This window comes from Copidosoma floridanum, unplaced genomic scaffold (assembly GCF_036245765.1).
Source record: "Copidosoma floridanum isolate Cflo_tuat_1 unplaced genomic scaffold, Cflo_Japanese_pri ptg000017l, whole genome shotgun sequence".
NCBI lineage: Eukaryota > Metazoa > Arthropoda > Insecta > Hymenoptera > Encyrtidae > Copidosoma > Copidosoma floridanum.
In genome coordinates, this window is record NW_028321894.1 from 7,303,012 (window position 1) to 7,326,467 (window position 23,456).

Sequence of the window (23,456 nt, forward strand, 5' to 3'; positions counted from 1 at the left end):
GCAGGTAATAAAATTATAAATACAAATATACCGTCGGTAAAACGATATTTTGTAAGAAGGTTATGCAACTATCGTTAGAATAAGTGAACCTACGGTAGTTGGGTGTGATTAAATGAATATTTTAATATTTAATAACAACAACTGTAAACAATATACAATTACTTTATACAATATAAACAATATAGAGGCTGGACAATACAAGGCTGTGCACTTTAATTAAGTCTTCCAGTGATATTAAAACAACTGACTACTGCCTACGATGATTACATCTCTAACGTCCCGTCACATGTGTAACAAACGCTTACACACTGGTTATTAGTCCATTTTAAAGGCCTTAATTAATTTTTGTATTTAAGAAATTAAGGCAAACCATGTTGTAGAACCACTTACTCAAAAAAGCATTGTAGTATTTGCCTGTAAACCTCCTTTTAGAAGGTTCATTACACATAGGTTATTTTTTGACTGATATGTTTCAAGCATTAAAAGTATACCAAAAATACCATAAGAAATATTTTTTTTTAATTGCAGATAGTTCAACTGTACGTTTTTTGACATGTTGAGTTTTAAAAATTTGTAATTTAACATGTATTCTTATAAAATAATCACTTGAAATTGCATTCCTGAGATCTGTGTATATCTCCTAATTATTGATCGTATGAAGCGTTGTTTCTACATGAACCTGTTTTATTTTTAAATAGATCTTAATTTTTTTTTTTAATAACACAAAAAAAAGTTAAGTATGCGTGGCAGCGTATATAAAAGTATATTCACATAAGCGAAAGAATTGCCATCGTTGCTACATATATTTGTAATCCTTTTTTTTTCTCTGCATTTTCTGCTACTAACAATGCGAAGATCATCCTTTCGCAAAAAAATCGCTTCAATCACAAGGAAAAAAAATTGTGAAAAAAAAAACTGCAATGGAAATTGATTATTGTATTCATACAGTACAAATATAATTTTTTTTTTTAATGTGAAAATTTTGAAAAATTAGGAAAAAATTTTAAATCAATTATATTGTTTCTTTTTTAAGTAACAAACTAACGATAAGTGAGTAAATTTTTATGTGTATATATGAAAGCTTCGCTGCTAGTACACAATAATTTCCGAATTTTTCACAAAATATGTACCAAAAAAATATATTTTAATAAATAAATAATTCATTTGTTTAATGTGTAATATAACTGAATACATTAATACAGTAACTGAAAGTTAACATTAAACATAAGTGACAAACTGTAAGACAAGATAAAATAATCAAGACTCCGTATAGGTACCTCTCCTAGCAAAGTGGGTGAAAGCATCGGCTAGTGTGCAAGAGATTTAAGGGGGTCAAAATCTATTCGGAAACTTTTTTATTTATTTATTTTTTTTTTTTTTCATGTAAATTAGTTGAAAAAAAAAGAAAAAGAATAAAAATGTGTGCTGTAGTCTGTTGTCAAAACGTTGTGTGGTATGGTGTACTGTGGTTGCATTGTGTGGTGTGCAGGGGATATAAATTACGTAAAGAAGGATGGAGAGTTAAGCAAAATCCTCTTCCACAACATTTTTTCACTCTGATTAACGTCACCAACCTGAAACCGTTGATCTACTTGTAGGACAAAGCGCGCCTGTATGAATAAAACTTGAAACATTATATTGGATGTATTTTTACCTCTCGTAGTACACACACACACGTAATATTTCAGTAAACTTGAGGTAGTAATTAATCTTTTAATATTTATTGTGATTGATGAGGCTTTTTTAGTTGTACTTGAGGAGAAAAGTTAACCTTTTACAAAGATAAAGAACAAATTCAAGAAAATTATGATGATACGACCGCGAATACTATTAAGACAATAAGTAAATCTAAGACAGTGACTTTGCAATATAGTTTAGAAGTTGATTCTGACTAAGGCTTAACATATTCATTTAAATAACTGTCCATTTTTACTTTTTTGTACTCAAGTTTTATTTAAAAATTAAATGATTCCATCAAATGTTAAATACTTGGAACTTGGATAACTCAATTACAATTTGTTTACCATTATATTTTCAAACATTATTAAAATGTTCGTGATACAGCACAATTTGAAAATTTTGAATTTGTTTTAGTAAATCTTTCTTGTATACTTATATAGTGGTCCTATTTAAGCTTTAATTCTTAAGCTATTTATTTTTAACTATTTTAAACAAAAACATTAGTTTATTTTAAATTCACTTTTTGTTAATACATAGATCTTCACATAAATGTATTAAGTAACTAAGGCAAATTCGCTGAAAATAGTTTTTAAAATGTAGTATTTTGGCCCTGTAGATTAGTTTTAACCACCCACCCTCCCTTGAAATAAAAAGTTCTGTATAACTTTTAATACTAGTGTTTTGTGGCGAATATATTTTTGGTCGTTGCTGAGGATATTTTAGTGAGCAATAAAAAGATATAAAAAATTAGAAAGTTTAACTTGATATAATATGTATAAAGTAGCAGCAGACTTACATACGTGTTGGTTCTTTGCACGTTAAGACATATCTGATTTAAATAATATGATCAGCAGACCATTATTTATAGTTTACTATGTGCAAACTTAAAAAGGCAATTATTATCAAAAATACTTATATTGTATCTATTTAAAAAATAATATTATAATAACATGATTGATAGTACACATCTTTTCTTCTAATTACTGCTTGTGTAAAGCATCTAAGATGGGTAAGGGTAGTATGGTTTATAATTTACACAAAAGTTAATGTAACTATTAGTATGTGAAAATATTTAATTCTTTCCAACAGACTATACATGTGTTAACTTTTTTTCAAACAAGCAAATCAATAAGGTTTACCATCCAAGGAAGATTGATTTTTTGAACACTTTAATGTTGGTTGTCGATCTACTTCTAGACTTAGAGTGTGCAAAATGATGTCATTCTTTGTGGACATTAAGGCCTCAACTGCTTCTTCGTGAGTAACATTTTCAAAATCTCTGTATCCCTGTAATAATAATATAAATGAATTTAGTTGGCGTATTCATGCTTAAAACAAATAAAACAAATTAATCATACAATTTAATAAAAAGGGATTTTCAAATTAACGTTCATAAAACGGAAGAAATAACCGTATTAAACAACTTTAAAATTGCATCGTAATTAGAAAATGTCAGTGTTTTTTATTCTGATTGTGATTCTAATCTTAACATCACTAACAAAATCAACGATTCTGAAGAGAATCATTAGCTCATTTATGTGTAGTATCCTGACATTAGCTTAGCTAACACTTATGTTACAAATAGTTTGTAAGTTAATAAACAATTCATCATTGAAAAGTACCATTTTAATTAACTAAAATGTACACTGAAAAAAAAGTTTGGTTTTTTCAAATAAAGTTCATTTGAATTAATTAAATTATTCAGAAGAATACGCTTGAAAACATGATATATTTTATTAAGTTAAATAAATATATTTATTTGGATTAAACAAAACTGTATTTGGGTCAAATCAATGTTTATTGAAAGTATATGCACTTGTGTTTCAAACTACTAAATATTTATTATCACATAGTAGATATTTGTTAAAATCTAAAAAAATTTTATTTTTTTTCTAAATTATATATAATGTTAGTGAAGAAATACTTATTAATTATAAGGAAAGAGTTTCAAGACCTTAACAAATATTCATTCAGTTTAAATAAATAGTTTAAAAATTAACAAGTACACTTTTTTGGATTAAACAAAACTTTGTTTTCGTTAAATAAATACATATTTCAATTAAAAGTGCTTGTGTTTAAAAGTATGAAATGTGTTTAACCCTTTAATAAATATTTCTTAAAGGTTAAAAACAATTATTTGTTTCGAGAGCAAATAAAATATGAATAGATTAATATTTATTTCTCCTGAAAAAAAATTTATTTAATTTCAAGAAATAATTATCACTATTAAATAAATATATTATAATGCTGAGAAATATATTTATATGGTTCACATATAACTGTATCTGTGATAAAGAAATATTTATTAAAAAAAAAAATCGGGTACTGTTGAAACTACTCAACATTTATAACTCTGTCATAAATATTTGTTACAGTTTAAAGAATATTTACTTGATTTGAAGCCATACTACAATTCAATCAATAAATATCTGATAATCCCAAATAAATAATAATTAAATTTGAATAAATGTTTGTTTATTTTAAACAAATAATCATAAAATTGAAAAGTATATTTATCAGAAGTAAATACATAGTTCACTGATATAGAATAAAACTTCAATTGTTTTAAATAAATAAATATTTAAATCCAATTGATTATAGATACAACACATAGTAAATATTTATTACTCTCTAATAAAAATTTCTTTAAGTTAATTAAATATTTTTTTAACCTAACACCAGCAGCACATAATTTAAGAAAAATTTATTTGTATGCTAATGAAGTGGATTTATTTAAAATTAGAAGATATTTTTATAATATGTACATATGTATACATATATATACATATTATGTTCGAATATTTTTCCACACATTTTCTATTAAGCGCATGTGTATAAGAATATGGACTATATTAAATGACATATTATTAGAAAGAGGAAATATTTTATTTGATTACCGCAGAATACGCATCTTATAAACTACTTTTTATTCGTTTTAAGTATATATATATATGTACGTGAGTATATATTTCTACTGATAGATCATACATATGTACGTGAGTATACTGTATATTACAATATGATATTATATAATATATTTAAGGAACATTTAATTTAATATTTATATTGTATACTCATTATAAGGAAACTAAAAATTCGATAAAAAACTCAGTGCACTCACCGGGGATCGAACCCCTGTCTCCCGCGTGAGTAGTGAGGGTACTATTTTTCCAGACCCTCTCATAGATATATGTCATACGGCTGGCGGCGAGAGTGGGGGCATGGCCAGGGTCCTATTTTGGCAGGCCACGAGATCCTGCGTGGGTATCCAGTATGCGCGGAAGAGGGCGCGTGGTAGCCCCGCGTAATTTAAACATTATTACTGACGCTGTTTGGCCGGTAACAATTTTTTTTATTTTTTTTTTTTATTTTATTTTTTTTTTTATTTTATTTTTTTTATTTATTTTTTATTTTTTTTTTATAATTTTTTTTATTTATTTATTTATTTTTTTATTTTTTTTTTTTAATTTTTTTTTTTTTTTTCTCTTTTTTGTTTTTTTTTTTGGAGGGGGGAAAATAAAGGCGTTTAAGTTCTAACTGTGCCGATTGGTAAGCCTCACAGGGTTTGATAGTTGCAAAATTTAAAAATTTGTTCTAATTCTTGACCGCTCTTCGTAAGGGTTAGTATAAGGAGCGGCTGGTGGGTGGGGTTTTTTAAATAAATTAAAAAATATATTTCATACATATATTATATTACATTGATACAACATTATTAATCCCATTTAATTTAATATTTTATGTCATTTAAAAAATCTCTAGCCAGTACGTTGTTAACTTTAATGAAAACTGCAACAAAAGCTCGAAACACTGACGATGTATATTATAGTGAAGTCTAACGACGATTTCTACGATACATGACGAGCTTACGAGGTTTGGTAAATCGTCCCTGTATCTCACGACACCCTTCTTCACATTCCTCGTCGTCACAATTTATTTCTTGAATAAATCCGTTTTGAAGACGGAAGTGGCGACTCCGTTTCTTTAATTCAAGTTCCCATGTTTGATGACCTACGTCCGATTCTAAATTAAATTTATAAGCGTATTGCTTACGTAGCAACAGCTCAAAAAATGCCACCATACCCATATGATCTGCAGGTACGTCGGCTTCTACAGCTTTTGTAGTGACGTGATATGCTGCACATAGTGGTCTTCTTATGGTCTTATGTTTCGAGCATATTGCTTCCGATCTATAACTCAAGTTATTACAATATCAATAATTACCATATCGATCTTCATACGGAAAATTCACTCTCACATCACACCTCTTTATCTCCTTGAACTTGAGCCACTTGAAAACAAAATTATTCCACTATGTTTTCCTTTCGATCACTTCGATTGACATTTCCAGGCAGCGACTATAATCCTGTACGTCCTAATACTCTAAATATTCCTTTATTTTTGCTTCGAAATATTTAGCTATATTAATCAACAACCAATTAAAATCATGTTGTATTGAATAAATAGCATAATCTATTGTCTCATGACAATAGAACACGATTTTTGCACCAAACGTAAAGTAAAGTAACACCAAATCAAAAAACATTTTGACCGATTGTTCGACCACTGGCTGATAGTTTTGAAAGTAGACAAAAACCGATAGTGTAGAGTAAGTAGGGTCAGAGAAATCCAAGAGCTATGGAATACTTATACATTTCGAGCAAATATTCATTACTCATAAGTCTACAGGGATTGGAAAAATTCGTCAGCTTAAAGTCGAACATCGGTTAAAGTCAAGGAAGTCTACTTGATGCTTACGTTTCTCAATAACATTTTGTGTGAAAATCTTAAAAATTAAAAATATAATTCGAAGTTATTCATTTTCATGAAAGTATATTGTAAAACAATTATTAGGAGTGGGTGGTTCGGCGGGTTTTTACAATAAAAACTATCTTAAAATGTATCATATACGTGTATTTTTTAAGAAACTCACATTATCGAATTAAGCTTACATATAAATTTTAATAATGTACTTTTCTATGGTTGCACTTAGATTTACTAGTTTGAGTACATGTATTGCTAACAATACGATTATTTCTATAATTTCTACGTCTAGTTATACGATTAAAAAAAGTTACAGCTATTTTATCATTTATAAGAGTATTTGTTGAAAAAAATGAACAAAACATTCCTAAAGAATAGTTGTTACACATAAAAAATAAAAAATCAATACAGTAATTCCCGCAAACGGTGGAAATAATATTTTAAAGCTGTTGTACATTCGAATGGTAAGTAATGCTGTTTGTTTTGAGTCTATCAATATGATAAGAGATCGTGGGTGGAAGACCATAGCTGTCAAAGTACACTCCATCACCTTTAATATCAACATATATAGCTACCCAATGCGAGCCAGGTTTGGAACTTTCGTCAGTATTAACTATGAGAGCGCACGGTCTCGTCCAAACAAAAGGTAACTGGTCAGCGGGGAATACGCCAACCGTCGCTGCAGGTATACTGCAAAGAGCTCTACGCAGTTTCAACGAGTCCATAATAACAGATGTATGAATTCTTATGAGTTGAAATCTACAACTACTTGACGATTTGAATCTATTTCCAATATGTTGTCAAATTCAGCATACAAAATGCAATTTATAGTTTTCGTGAGAGCTGTCTCGAAACGCGCCTCTATTCGTACTGTACCATTTTTTACTAAATTCCAATGACCTGCAAAATGTGATGAGAGATCAGGTGTAAGATCGAATGCAAACAGGCAATACCCATTGGGATAGTTTTTTCTGTGAATACTGCTTTCCTCGTTTATGTAGTAGATCCCGGTGCCCAAAAATAAAGTATGGTATGCTTCCACGTACATAGGTGTGTTACCTGTAAAAGTTGGTTGCAGCGGTTTACTAGGGACTTGTACACCATCAACGTATAACGACAAAAAATTGATAGAATAATTTTGAAAGTTGAATGGATTCATCTTTTGATCCCCGTTGAAGGCTTTGTTGTCAATAAAACCTAAAATGATTATTTTCGGAAGTTGTTCAAGGATAACGTTATCCAGACAGTCACCGCTTATACCACCATGTAAGGTAAAAGATTTAAATTCGACGCGCGTAATTGGATACTTTGCCGTAGTGTTAGCCAAAGTTTTTGCGTGTGCGATCAAAACTGTAGGGCTAACTTTCACTCGCCGAACGAGAAACGTATCCTCGGTAATGCTGATAGAATAATTTTTCGTTGAAGCATCCATGAGACAAAAAGCATCTTTTGAGCGTATTAGACGTAAACGAACTTTGACGCCGTTTAGTAATAATTTATCCTGATTGAATACGTCACAGTGTAAATGACCCATTAAGTCTATGGTCTTTTCGTCTTTTAAATATTCTTGACGTTTAGTAAGAGCTGAATTTTTTTTCGAGCCGGGTAATTCGTCCATTTTACCAGCGACATCTGTTTCCCAAAGATTTGTTGACAAATGTGATGATTTTGCTGCACGGCCGTAATTTAAAAGCGTTTCAATGTAGGCTCTGTAAGGGTAAGCATTATTTGGGGGAGTCACGAGTTTTTGATTAAAATATACGTCAACTTGGTTGAATATCGAGTGTAAAAAATTGTGTACTGGAGCTACAAGCGCATCCCCATCCTTGTCGTAAGGTGTTAATTTGACATTCTCTCTGAGCATCGTATGGGCCAAGTCGATGTTATCCTTGTTTTGAGAACTGATAACGAACTCTATTGGACTCTCGTCGCTTAACGACGAAACAGGTTTGTAATGCACCCATCGGTTAGCTTCTAATGCCGTCTGCGTGAGAGGAACGGAAAATAAGTCCAATTCGCTCTTCAAGCAAGGGTCTGTGTGACTATGCAGGAAAGACATGATTATCCAAAAATATCTACTGGTTTTGATTCTTTATTTTTTACTGCCTTTCTCTTAGTTTTGCGAACAACTCTTTTTTTTACCTTTCTGTTTGATTTTTTTCTCTTACTATTTTTTTTATTTTTCTTACGCGTACCTATTTTTTGCTTGACTTTTCTCGAACGACTTTTTTTCTTTTTTTCTGCAGCGTTTAACGAGTTGTTTACACTACCGCTTCTACGTCGAGACTGTGCTCTTTTCTTATATGGTAAAGCATTATATCCCGATCCTTCCATTAGCTTCACAATTTTTTTTGTAGCTTTACGTTTTAAATTTTTACCAGATTCGTTTATCCGATTCTTGAATGCGTGTTTAAATGGAATATTGCTTTCTCCTATATCGTCAATTATATTCACTTCCGCTCGTAAAGCTTATTTTCCAAGGGCACGAGCACCTCTGACTATGTAGGGCATAGCACTCCGAAATAGTCCAGTGAAAAAAGAGCCTAATCCATGTCCTCTCTGTCTATATGACCTCGCAAACACATGCTTGACTCCTCTTCCGCCCCCGTGCTGTGTGTGATACCCCTCGTAAAAAACCATTTTGTAATGATTCGCTTAAAAGAAAACTTTCCTGAAATGTAACACCACGGTCAGTGTCCCAAACTCAAATGATATTGGTGTACCAAATTGATCCCTTATATCTATATCAATTGTATAAAATCTATTATTGAGGAGGGGTACGTAGGCTGGTGAAGTATATCTCTTGACAATTGTGCTTCCGAAATTAATTTCTTGAGCGGCTAAATTTACTATTTTTAGCAGGGGTGCAAATGTATCACCAACTATACTTGATTCACGTATATTAGAATAGATGAAAAGTTAATCGGGTACCGCTCTTGATAAGCTTGCTGGTTGTTTACCGTGGAACAATAGCCTGTAATCCTCTCTTATTTCGGCACGGTCACGCTCAGTCTCGGTTAGTCCATCCTCAAACCCAATAACGCGTTTTACTACAGCTGATACAGCCGGAGTTTTTCCGCATGTTCTTGTACGTCCTGGTCCTATTATTGGAAATCCAATAAATACAAATCCACCTTAATGATCATAAATTAGCTGCTGACATTTCTTATCTTTATGATAGTATTCCAACCATTTTCTATTTATTCCCTCGCATAAACTATGTACAGAGTCGTAGGTGCCGTGCTGAATAAAACACTTTTTTCTTCACCAGGATAGTATTGTTCGGAAAATTATTCATACTACTATTGCTAGGTAGAGTTACAGTAAACTCGTTATGATGCATTGATTTTTAAATCGCTTGAATTTATCCACGAGTTAAATTTTTCAGGGTATCCTGCCCAACTAACAAAGTGTTGTTTGTTTTTCCCTTTTCCTCTTGTTTTCAAGATCTTGTCAATTTTATGGTCTTGCTCCGAGACACGCTTTTTGCAAACAAGGTTAAGTTATTGAGAGTAAAAAAATTCTTCAATTTTTTCATCATCTAAATCACTGAGCTCATATACATGTCAATTTTGTCTTTTCAAAATTCGAGTAATTTTAAATATCTCTTCACTCCATGTTTTTACTGCACCTTTTTCAAACACATTTTTATCACGACTTATGCGTATACAATCACCTACTTTATAATTATATTTACTTTGACTGTGCCATTGTTTTGTTCGAGGTTGTCTCGAATGGACTAAATTTTGTTGTGCTATATGTGCGTTATATATTGTTTAACTGCTTGGTGCTAACTTTGTTGTAGAGTGGGGGATATTATTGTAACCACTAATTAAATCTTGTAAAACGTCTACGTAACGGTATGTATTTTTGTATGTAAAATATCTGTACATACGCTCTTTAAACGTTTGAATGACGCGCTCTACTACGGCTGCTTTAACATCAGGATTTTTGGCAACTCGAAATTTTATAGCATTGTCTTTCAAAAAGCGTTAAAATTCACTGCCTAAAAATTCAGTTCCTCGATCCGTTTGTAATATAAAGGGCGAGCGAGATTTACTATTTTCAAGAATTTTTTTAAAACCTGCTGTTACATTACGGCAACTTTTATCTTTTAAAGGTTGCACCCATACAAATTTGCTTAATACATTAATTACAATTAAAATAAAAGACACTCCGTCGTTGTAGTTTTTTAATAACGTCAGTTGAATGAGATCTGCTTCCCACAATTCATCTCTAGCATTAACATCGTTAAACAACCGTGGAAACTTTCGCCGAATAGATTTATGTAAAGTATGAGCATTATGTTTTTGCAGCCACTCTTTGATTTTCTCGGGGGAGATTTTGTTTTTATTTACTCTTATCAAATTGCGGACCCCAGAAAATGCTGCTTCATGGTTAGGGGTAAAATATTGTTTCTCTAGCACATTCATTATTTATTAATATCGTAACCAGATTTTAACACCGCTTGATTTTGGTGTAGATGAACCGTGTACAGTTTTTTCCAAAGGTGATGAAAAAGTCTCGTGTTCAAACGTTTCTTCGTCTTCTTCGAGCGACTTTATATTACTGGTCCCATCCAACAGCAAGCTTGAACTGTCGCGATCTACGATTTTCAAGAGGTCTGTATTTCCCACGAGTTCTTGAGGAGTGTTTATCTCCCGAAGTACTTTAGCAAAAATGTTTCTCCCCACCGATTTAACATTTTTTCTTTGCCTTGCAGCATCATTAATTAAATCGATAATATTTGACCCATCAATTTTTTTACCTTTATAAATTACTGTACCTGTACTATCCCACTTAAAGTTATTTTTGTATCCTTTTAAATGATTTAAAAGCAGCATAGATTTTTGTTGATACACTTTAGGTACAGTACTAAAAATCGTTTCTTCGCTTATTCCATAATCATCTGTATTAGTAGTGATATTCTTAACTTCGTTTTCAGCAATCTGCATTGGCTCACGCTTTTCATCGATAAAGTATAAATACCTGTGTAAAACTCTCAAGTATTCCTTCAATTTATCGTATTCATTGCTATACGAATTTGAATCTAGAATTTTTTTCATCGAGTCGTCTAATCGACTCAAGTTATCTCTGGCTGTCTGTGTGGTTTGTAAAATAGAATGTGTGAAAAAATTATTTGCGGCTGTAGGAGTAGAAGGACCAGGGTTTCCTCCTACGGTAGTGCTTTCTCTTTTTGTTCTTTCAAATTGGTCTTTAGACAGCAAAATTATTTTTTTCTCTCTTTTCATTTTATTATTTTTACAATATTCTTGATAATATTTTAATTAGAATAGGTTGTAATATTAACGGTAAAAAACAGTTACCTTTTTGAACTACAATTTTCCTCTTTTTTTTCCACGAATTTTTACCTTGACTTTTCGCAATCAATTGTCTTAAAACACTTTTAAACTTTTTTAAATTTTTTTTTTGACTGTTTTTTCAGAGAAACAACACCTTTGAAAATGTTAAAAACACACTCGCACAAGCAGTCGATTAATTTTTTGTCTCCTTTTTTTAATAATGCAACTCTCTGTTCTCTATTGAGATGAGCGAGAGCTTCTAATATTGCAATGTACTTTCTTTCAAAAGGAGCTTTACGAGCCTCGTCTACACGACGAGGGGGTTGTTTGAAACGTCCGTTTTTCGGTGTCGATAGCTTCATTGTCAAAAGAAAACTGAGAGCTATGCGTTACTACAAACTATTTTATCTGTTAATTTAAGCCAAATGCGCGAAAGCACTCGTTGCATATTTTGGCAGGTAAACATATTGATACTCGTCGTCGGGGAATATACACGCACGAAATCTTAACTTATCCAAAGTGTCCTGTTTGCAATAAATCATAAGGTAACCATGACCTTTAGCCGTTGCATCTTGATAGGCCTCTTGCACAAATTTCGGATCTTCAGGATATATCTGTCTCGCTAAATGATGTATCTGCGCGCGATCGCGAGGATTTTTAAATACGACAATATACGATGCGTTCAGACTTATGTCTCGCGAATGAGTTGACTTGTGAAAAATATTTTGCGTTATAAACATTACACTAATATTTTTATGGTGACTCCTTTTTGTAAAAAGATTTACCACAATATGATTCGACGATTCGCGCATCAGATCGTCGATGATTAAAAGTTTTTTAAGATGAGGATCGTTTGAATGATCAGAAGGTTTTGGCAACCCCTCGTGAAATTTAATTTGTCGTCCGTTTTTCAAAAAATTCTCACTTTTATAGCCATCCTGATACTCTGCATAATAAAATAAAATACGGTCAAATATAATGCTTGCCATTTTTTCTATATTATTTAGAAATCTTTTAACAAAAACTGTTTTTCCACAACCAGTTCGACCGCAAATCATGCTTGTCCACGGATGTTGCCAACGGGTATCCATTATGACAATATTTTTTATACTAATTATATTTTGAAAAGCTAGTACGTTAAATACTTTACCGAAAAGCATACCTCCTTTGTGGTGGTGGGTGCAACAGTACGATTTTGTAGCTAATACTTAAGTGTATATATGTATATTCATATATATATATATATATATATATATATATATATATATATATATATATATATATATATATATATATATATGCATCTTACGCATGGGTCGGTTCGATGTGTGAGCGTCAGCTGATTTGTCTCTACGTACACATCAGACGCTACTCTCTTCTTCTCTCAACTACTCCCTTGGATAGATGGAAGGAGCATGCACCGGAAAAATATTACCTGCATTGGTATCTAACTACGCAAATGAACGACTCGTATACTTTTATTACTCACAGAGTAGTTGTAGTACCTTATTCTGATTTTGAAAGATGCAAGTCCTGAATAGCTCAGTTGGTTAATGGTTTCATCGACATGAAACCGTTGATTCAATTTGATCTCTTTAGGGCTTGCATATTATTTATTTTTTTTTTTTTTTTTTTGTATATTTTATTATACCTAATATTTATAAAGAATGGGATTTTTTAAAATAAAATTTTGGATGAGGTACCACTCTAAAAAAAGCTAAAATATTAGTTTGACGATTTTATTTTGCAATAACTTTTTTCAAAAACGTACAGTAACAAATAATTGCTTTATTTTTTATTATCACCGACGCAATCCACGACGTCAGGATATCCAGGGGATGGTCGTAGCGACCTTTGACGTTTAAGCTTCTCGAATACTATAACTATAATATGCATCACTATCCAACACTGATGCTTTTTTTAGAGATTCAGTCTTGATGATCCATTCTTTTAACATGCACGCTCTATACAATGCACAAAATGACTGCTTGTCTTCGAAATGTTTTTGCGCATGCGTTAGACAAATTGGTAAACCAATTTTTTTATTTTCATACATTTTGAATGAGGTATGAATTTGCGATAAGTCGTGAGCCTCACGTGATAGTATTAAACTTATAAACTCAGCTCCATCGTTACCATACATGTAAATTCTCTTGAAATTTTTAGTAAGCGTAATAAGACAATATTTTAAATAATTTATTGTGATATCTCCGTCAAACCACTCTATACCGTGAACTTCTAGCGGGCGGTGATTATTATACTTTTTTACATCGTAAGGTAAATCGTTGTATGGGCGGGGTGGTTTAATTAACCAATGACCGATGACATTTGCTTGTATCGACACAACGGCAACTTCTTTTGGTATAAAACGCCTGTCAGAGTCATAAAAACCTTGTATATCTACAACCAAATCCATGATGGTGAACTACTACACTCTCTTATAATATTTATTCTCTGGACAAGATTTTTGGTTGCTGGAGAATCGATCGGTCGTGAATTTTTTAACCGACGAAAATAACGATTTCTTTTTTTTCTCCTCGTTCTTTCTGGTAAGTAGAGGGGTCTTCTCTTCTATAGTACCCTTTTCCTTCTTACTACTTGCAGACATTATAAAATACTAAGTAAAAAACATATTATAACGTGCTCTTATAATATATTTTCTACAGAATGTAGCGACATCTTTTTTTTCTCTATCTCGCTCTCTCTCCTTTATCTTAACAAGCCCCTTTGAAAAATATCATAAAAATGATCATGCTATGAGTAAAAGAGATGAGTAAAATAGATGAAACAAGCAAGTGACTCACCTTTCGCAACTATAACCATCATCATTTTTCTTCCACAGCGTTAGTATATAATATATATTGAATATCAAAAGTTTATAAGAAAATATATGATCAGGGAAACATAAAAAAAGTTTTACATTCATGTTGGGAAGAACTCTATTTATTAAAAATTGAAAAAAAATCATTATTACAATATATTTTGTATTTGTGTTTTACAAGTGCATACCAACAGACGCACACCAATCATTTTGACAATTGTCATCTTGTATTGCTATTACGTCAATATCTGTTATTTTTTTTGTATTTGTTATAAATAAAATTTCAGCAATTTTAATGTTCTCAAATTTTTGAATATTGTCGTTCTTTTCTGTAGAGCCATGATAATTTATAATACTCGATGATTGAAAATAGCCTATAAATTTTACATAAAAATGATATCCCAAACTGTTTTCATGATGTACATTTTTTGATACAATTGTCTATAAGCGGATATCTGTTTTTTATTTTTTTAATCTATCAACGTATGGAATAATGAGTGCCACGATAAGCCTTGCAACGTCTGGCGAAAAGTTGGAAAACGAATACATTCAGGAAATTTACAAACATTTTCAAAACATGAACATTTCGATGAAGAGCAGTATGTTTGAATAGTACGCATGAGATCTATAACAAACAAATCAAAGTATCAAATTAGTTTAATCAAGTAATTTTCGTATACATAGAAACAATTTTAAGAATTCATTTTCCAATAATCTAAGTCTACGTCTATGTTTAACTACGTCAGTCTATCGGTTATAATATGTTTTTTTTATCAAATGACCATTGCAACATTTATAAATCACACCGTCATCACGTTGCTTTTCATCCAAACGTCTAACTTTATGAAAATGAATTCTTATAATTCAATTTGTATCGATTCGATGTAAGAGTTCTATTGTTCCAATATTTAAAAAAATATGCTCATCTAATAGTCTATTGTACGGTATAGTATTTAACTGATCGTTGAGTTCCAAATTTTCAACGGGTTTTTGAAGCCTCCATATGACGCTTGACTCGTTAAAATACCCCAACACTCTTACATATTCAAAGGTCATCTCAATAAAATCAAGCTTTAATAGATTTTCGTACATTGCGTGATACGCTTTACCTTCTCCATCTGCTTTGAGTTTAACAAGCGTATGTAAAAGGGAGTGCCATGCTAATCCTTTTAAAGAGGATTTATAGGGTGGATAATACTTGCACGTTGGCACACGACAACAGTACCGATGGCAATCACAATTTCCGTCAGCACAGACTTTTTTGATTGCGCGTACTGTATCTATAACAAAAATAATTTATTCATTTTATTTTATTTTTTCTGATAACCAAAAGGATACGATAAGGTTTCCGGAATAAACCGCCGCTTTTGTAAAACCATCGCACATGTTTTTTCTTTATTACGCGTTACCACTTTATGTATGTCGGACTTTCTAATCATCGTATTTTTAATTTTTATTGTGTTATCTGATTCGACATTATTTTCATTCCATCGATCCACCATAGTTACAATAGAATCGAAATTTATTTTTAATGAATTTTCGTAATTTAATTTAATACCCTTGACTTTGCTTACATCATAAAACCCCCCAGCAGCTGTACCCACACGGTACGCATAAAATTTAGGACCTCCTGAAACAAAGGTCTCTATATACGATTCCTCACCATACACCTCTAATTCATCTGTTAACTGTCCTAATAACGAACCGGTAGGTGGTTGATATTCACTGACATTTTCATTATTACTTGTAAATATTACTGAGTCTGTATCACAATACAAAACTCTTCTATCGAATTTTTTCAAGTATGAGTAAAGTTTTAAACGTGCTTGAGCTGTAGTATATGCAGCTACAGCAACGTTTGTACGTGGAGAGGAAAGCGCCACTTCCTCTTTATATCGCCACGTTACATACATAACACTATCATTCGCCGGTAGACAATTTTCTACATACTTCTCAGTATCGCATTATATCTTTAGTAACTCTTTATAATCATTAACTATACTAGTTTGAAGTAAATTTCCCCTCTGACCGAATTTCCCCCAAAACGAATTTAAACATAATTTTGCTACAGAACGCAGACCCGAATTTTTTTTAATGTTACAGATATTTAATTTAATACCTTCTTTATGTTCATAATTATTGATATATTCTAATTTATCTTCTTCCGTCTTAACCGTACTGGGCCACCCACTTGCTTCTTGCTTAGTTTTTAAAAAAGTGTCTATGTACTCTGTAAATAAATCACCACTTCCAGAAGTCTGATCGTATTTAGCAACTTCATATTGCCAAGTGACATTAATTTTTGATAATTTATACCCTAGTTCGAGAGCTTTCTTTATTTCGACGGATACCCATGTACCGGATAAAGCCCTATCTGACACTGAATCGTGTTTACATTCTTCCTGAGAGGATGTTACCATACACGTGCGACACAATCCAAAAAGTAAACGACTATTCATTTTTGTTGGAAGTATAGGGTGAAATAAATTTTGCAGCGGTAAAATTGTGCATTTTACTAAGCCTTCAACTTTTTCTTGAAAATTTTCAAAGTTTTTCCTGATAATTCTAAACAGTCATTCCCGGTATAAATTTTCGGATGTTTAAGTGAAAACGTGCCTGTCTTACAAATGTAAGGGTATAGTGAGCAAACGTCCGAATATTTTATCCTTTCATTATTTTTAATCGTATAATGTGTGACAATATTCCCTGTACGACCACCGTAAAAAGCATCTTGAGGGTTTATAGTGCAGATTTCCGCAATTGGGTGATTTTTTACATAGTCTAAAAACTCGTTCTTATTTTTTATAAATTTGTCAAAATCATGCTCCCACATCTTAATCACTTCGTAACCCTATTCTTTTATTTTAAAACTTGTTTTCATAGTATTTTCATATCGTTTGGTAAAAGTTTCATTATTGTTCAATTTTTGATATCAATCGTTAGGAAAACAGCGAATACAACCATGAAAATAACACCCATGAAACTGAAACATGGTTCCTTTCGGATTCATTGTTTCTACTTAAGGTTTTAAATAACCATCAACGAGAAGACCTGCTATTAAACGATATTCTCACGATCTACCTGTATGGATGATCTCTACATTCCTTACTTTTTCTTTCCACAAAAGCCAGTGGATGCATTTTTTAGAAAACTGCCCTGCGTGTGTAAACCCAGTTGCTCGAATAATCCCAATTGTATCTTTTTTTAAAAAGTTTTTTCTGTATAGTACGGAACACGCACTTGCTATTGTCACGCTTTCAACAAAGGGGTCTACTTTTCTGACTTGTATAAAAATTTTTCGAAAAGCCGTGCAAGCTTCACGTACTATTTTAACATCTTGCACACAATACTCAACAAGTTCTTTTTTAAAGTCAAACTGCGCGTTTACGTCTGAAGTTACTTTATAGTACCATTCTAAAAACTTTTCACGATCGCTGGTGTTCATAGAATCTGGCGCGTAGGAGCGAGAATCTGGATAAGGACCTTTATAATTTTTATCGCTCGTAACGAATAAATGTGGAAAATACCCTTTTTTTATATTTTCTGCAAGACTAAACGTTTTGGGTAAATCAGCTAATTTCATGGGTAAGTAATTTAAACTATCTATAAACTTAGTTTTTCCTAACGACATAAGAATAATATTACGCCCATTAAGAATAATTTCGGGAGTACCTTTTTTATTATCTACAATATATTTTAATATAAATTGACTATCAAAAGCCTTAGAGTTATGAGACATACAGATAAATGAAGCGAAAGTTTTACTTTCAAATCTTACTGCAAAATCAACAAAATTTTTTAGACACTCTTCACCCTCGAACATAATCTGTTTAATACCACAGAAGGGACAAATTGCATGAGGATTTTCTTCTATCTCGTCTATACACGCATCGCATCGTACTTGCAGCACGCAAAGAATCGGTATGTGTACACACGTGTTGGCTGTATCATGTAATTCTTTATCTTGTCGCGTTTCAAAGTCGTAAAAAATGAAACAATTTTTTTTAGCATTTAAATTATTCTTTAACGTAATAGGTTGCATACTACAAAGCGTGTTAAGCTTATGAACGCTTTTACACTCTTTGCAATATTTTTTTCCGCATTCATGCTTACCTTTAGCTAAGTTTATGAGCTTAGCACATGAATTACAAATTTTAACGACATCGCATATGCTTCTTGTCGCTCTTTTGTGATTTTTTGTACGCGCAAATGACCCTTTTATCTTATGATTATTATAACATTGATCTCCGTAAAATTTCCTCCTACAATCAGTGCAAGATTTTTTTAACGTATCGTAGGTGTTATTACAATTTGGCGACCCATTGCATGCAGGGCAAACCGATTACAAACATGCTCACCCACACGCTTGTAATTTTTATTGCATGTTGCACAAAAATACATTGATCTTACGGTTAATAAATTTTAAATTAAATTATAATGCCCTATGTCCTTATAATACATGATGTTTATAAATGATGTGCAATATACTGCTCCGTCATTAGCACCATTGTATATAAGAGCTGTGTCATCACCAAAAGACTCATATTCAAATATCCGAATACATATATTATGTTGTTCAAAATATCGCTGAAATTTCGAAAACTCTACATATCCATACCCTTGTTCGTTATTTATTTCAATGTCACACTCTTGCATTAATTTAATAGCTTCCAACTTTTGTTCATTTTCGGTTTTAATTTTTTTCCATTGTTGGGACCAATCTGACGAACAATTTTTCGCAGTCAAAACTTTACCAATTACAAGAGCCCTAGCTAAACATAGATCATCTCTATTATTCATCACTAAGACGCCTTTTTTTCTCAAACTATTTAAAATATCTTCCTATGCACCCCACCCTTGAGGGAGTTTGACGTATGTAACCTTAACTACTAAAGTTTTCGCAATGTCGATTATTCGTTTGCTTTGTTCAATTTTTTCGCATAGATCCCAGATGTCTTAAAAATTTATTTGATCAATAAGTTTGTAATAGATACCCGCCGATCCCTCAGTCAACGCGTCTGAGTGCAAATCTATCCCTACAAGATAATTACTAGAGTAATTTTTTTTAATAACAGTTATAAGTTCTTGAAAAGCGTTCTTGATCCAATCTAAAGTATTCTCTGCACCGGCAGGGTTGGTAATTTTAAATTTTATCGCGCGACAAGTGGTTTTAAAAGATTTTACAAATTTTTTTTATCGCTTTCCAAAGTAATATATTTTGTACCTATTGACGTGTCCGGTTCATCCTCTGTTTGCACGGCGACGCTTGCAACACCTCTTCCTTGTTGATGATAAGGGGGTTGCTCCTGTAATACTCCTATTAATTCGTTAACGGAGTATGTAGGTAGCACGTTACTAAACCACTTGTCAGTGTACACCTTACGCGCCTCTTCCGACACGATGGTCGCGTATCGCACACACGAACGGACAACCTCGAATAAAGCACTGACCATAGATGCTTCCATTTTTTTTTTTTTACTTTTTTATCAACGCAAAAAAACTAAGAAAAATTTCTGTAGCTAACCAAAAAAACTAAAGCAATGCCACAATAAAAACACACCATTACAAAAATTTAAACAAGTTTAAATAAATGCAAGAAATACACAGTATTTAAGTTTCAAGTCAATTGAGAAAGACCTCGAACGAATTGTAACTCAGAAAGTTATTGTAACGTATCAGCAAGATGTGATTCGGCTTAGAGTGTCGGATAAGGACTGATTTTCTTTTACGTTTTCTTCTCTTCCTTAGTTACTTCTATACTTGACCCTCTTTGGTGAAAATTTTAGCGAGATTATGATAAAAGTAAAATGTATACACAGTCAGATAGGTCTATCACTCAAGTCATAGCCTGGGAAACTCTACAGGTATGACGTTAAATATTACTACCGGGGGGACAATCACGCACTTTCACCTCTGTTTTTTATAGTTCTTCATGTTTTGAAAAAGATTAAAATTATTGTAGCTGAGGGACAATAAATATGTTGCAACTGAGGGACAATTGCATATTTTTCACCGTCGTCACTTCCTCTCTTTCATATTTTGAAAAAGAGTGAGGAAAAACCCTACATTTGTTCGCGAATATTTCTCAGATGACTTAAAGAAAGACAAAATATAGGTTTGAGCTCGCGTTCAAGCATGTTTAAGCAGGTTTTTCCGTAGCAGTGTACGTGATGAACATAAATGGTGTACTATTTATAGGACATCCGTATGAATCATGTATTGACAAAAAATTTGAGAGGGAGAGTGCAGCAGAAATGAAAAATTTTAGCATTAGAGTATTACCTTTCTATTAGACTGTCAGTCATCTTCACGGCATCGATAACGACGGTTGCATAGGTAACGTTCACCCTGTTCGCAAACGTGTATTTCTTCAAATTTTTAAGTGAAGTAAGACAACACGAGTGATTCAAATTTTACTACGTTACATCGATCTGTTAAATGGATCTATTTAAACAGAAACAAAAATATTTTTTAACGCGTGATAGTGACAAGCCAGGATCCGATTTCATAAATTTTGATGAAAATACAAGAGACAGTGAAAGTGCTATCATATCAACTGCAAAGGTATTACTGCATTCGTATCCACTTAACAAGACGGCTACGAAAAAAATCGTCGTTGGGCTTCACTATAATATACATCGTCAGTGTTTCGAGCCTTTGTTGCAGTTTTCAAAATGTCAGTTTACAGGAGGTGTAATTATAAATGCATATGTATGGAGCAAACTTAAAGATCATTTTGCTTTTATAAATGATTACTTTACTGATAAAAATACCTGTCAGAAGGATCGCATACAAATAGGGAATATCAAGTTGGTATTCACATCATCTTACGGAAAGAAATCAGTTATTTTTGATAAAAATAGATTCAGTGACGGAGAAGATGCTAATAGGAAAAAAAAACGTGCGATTCAACTATCGTTATGCAGCACTGTACATTGTTAGGACTCGCTCAATCTGTCATAAGTGTGGATGAAAGACTTCGCCAAATCGAAAGTGTAGCAACGTTAGTTACTAAGTGTAAGGAATTTATAGTGAACGAGTTAATTGTTTTATTAGACAGTATGACTAAAACGAATAAAACCACTGTATCAAATTTGAAAAAGCTGATAAGTGAACACTTTACATATTTACGAAAAAATGTCAAAGGAAATCTTTACTTTACGATCGATAATTTCTTTTAAGAAAATAATTTCGACATGGTATTTTTAGAGTTAACAACGTATTGTCTAGAGATTTTTTTAAATGACATAAATATTAAATTAAATAGGATAAATAATGTTGTATCATTGTAAAATAATATATGAATAAAATATATTTTTTAATTTATTTAAAAAACCCCACCCACCACCCGCTCCTTATACTAACCCTTACAAAGAGTGGTCAAGAATTTTGCAACTATCAAACCCCGTCACGCTTACCAATCGGCACAGTTGGAACTTGGACGCCTTAATTTTTCCTCTCCCAAAAAAAAAAAAAAATAAAAAAAACTAAAAAAAAAATAAAAAAAAAAAAAAATAACAATAAAGAAAAAAAAAAATTGTTACCGGCAAAGCAGAGTCGGTAATAATGTTTTAATTACGCGGGGCCACCTCGCGCCCTCTTCCACGCATACTGGCTACCCACGCAGGATCACGTGGCCTGTCAAAATAGGACCCCGGCCACGCCCCCGCTCTCGCCACCAGCCGTATGACACATATCTATGAGAGTGTCTGGAAAAATAGTACCCTTACTACTTGCGTGTTACGCTTATACGTAGACCGCTGACCTAAAACCTGTTATGCACCGCTCAAAAAAAGAAGTGATACAGTAGCTGTGGAAGTACGAGTGAAAGAACGAATAAAAGGTTATAATGGTATATACAGGCATACTTATAACCTCTATATATCTGTCGTTAATGTATGGAAGCCTGGTCACGTCATTTACTTTGATACAAGAATGCATGAAAGCAGACGAGTTTAAATTCAAGGTAGCAAGTTTAAAGTCAAGTTACACAAGTTGTGTTTGTATACACGACGTAACCAACACTTTTGTTAAACTTTTGTTTACATTAACCAGTATTTACACTGCATTGCAACAACAGCAGCTAAAAGGTAATTAATGTAATTATATTTACGCAGATAGTGTCCAATGGTAAAAAATAAGGTTTTCATTTATTTATAAACATAAAATACACTTTCTTACTCTTATAATTTTTAATAGACACAACAAATTTTACGGTCACTTATTTAACTAGGTACAATAATGACTGGTTTAAGCAGTGTGAGTTTAAATAAAATAAACTGATTCAAAAAAAAATTATTTTAACACATGTAAGATTTCCTATAATAAATAAATTTTTTTATTAATTCCAACATTTCGATATTTTTTTTAAGTACGACATTCTTTTTTTTTACATAACAGTATAACACAACCTTTCCTACATAACAGTACAACACAAGATGAAATATTTATCATCTAATACTTCTTTCATTTATTACAGTCTCATAAAATATTCTCCATTTAAAAATAACACTGTATTGATATCTATTTACTAATAAAGAGTGAGTTACTATGTTCTTTGCATTATTATGTTTTTAGCTTCAGAACTTTCATCAGTCTAAAAAATTTGAGTCCTAAAATAAGTTTATAACTTAAATATAGTGTTAACATAAGAATAAACTTCTTATTTGTTAATAGATATTACTGCAGTGTTATTTTATAATGTAAAGTACTAAAAAACACTGTAATAAATAGAGAAATTATTGAATGATCAGTATTTTATCTTGTGCTGTATCAAGTCAAAGAAAAAAATTTTAATCATTAAAAAAAAGTTCTAATGTTGAAATTTCATGAAAAATTTTATTTTTTATGAGAAATCTTACATGTGTTAAAATAATGTAAGAAATTGTTAT

At 31.9% G+C, this 23,456-nt stretch overlaps 1 protein-coding gene across 1 annotated transcript in view; it reads right to left on the bottom strand.

Moving 5' to 3' along the window:
- Positions 1-2,781: 2,781 nt before the first annotated feature.
- LOC106640615 (discs large homolog 1-like protein) overlaps positions 2,782-23,456 on the bottom strand; it is a 317,181-nt gene continuing 296,506 nt past the window's right edge. The window contains exon 5 of the mRNA XM_089592456.1: positions 2,782-2,967. Within this exon, the coding sequence (XP_089448582.1) occupies positions 2,806-2,967 (162 nt within the window). The 3' untranslated portion in view covers positions 2,782-2,805. The remainder of the gene's footprint in view (positions 2,968-23,456) is intronic.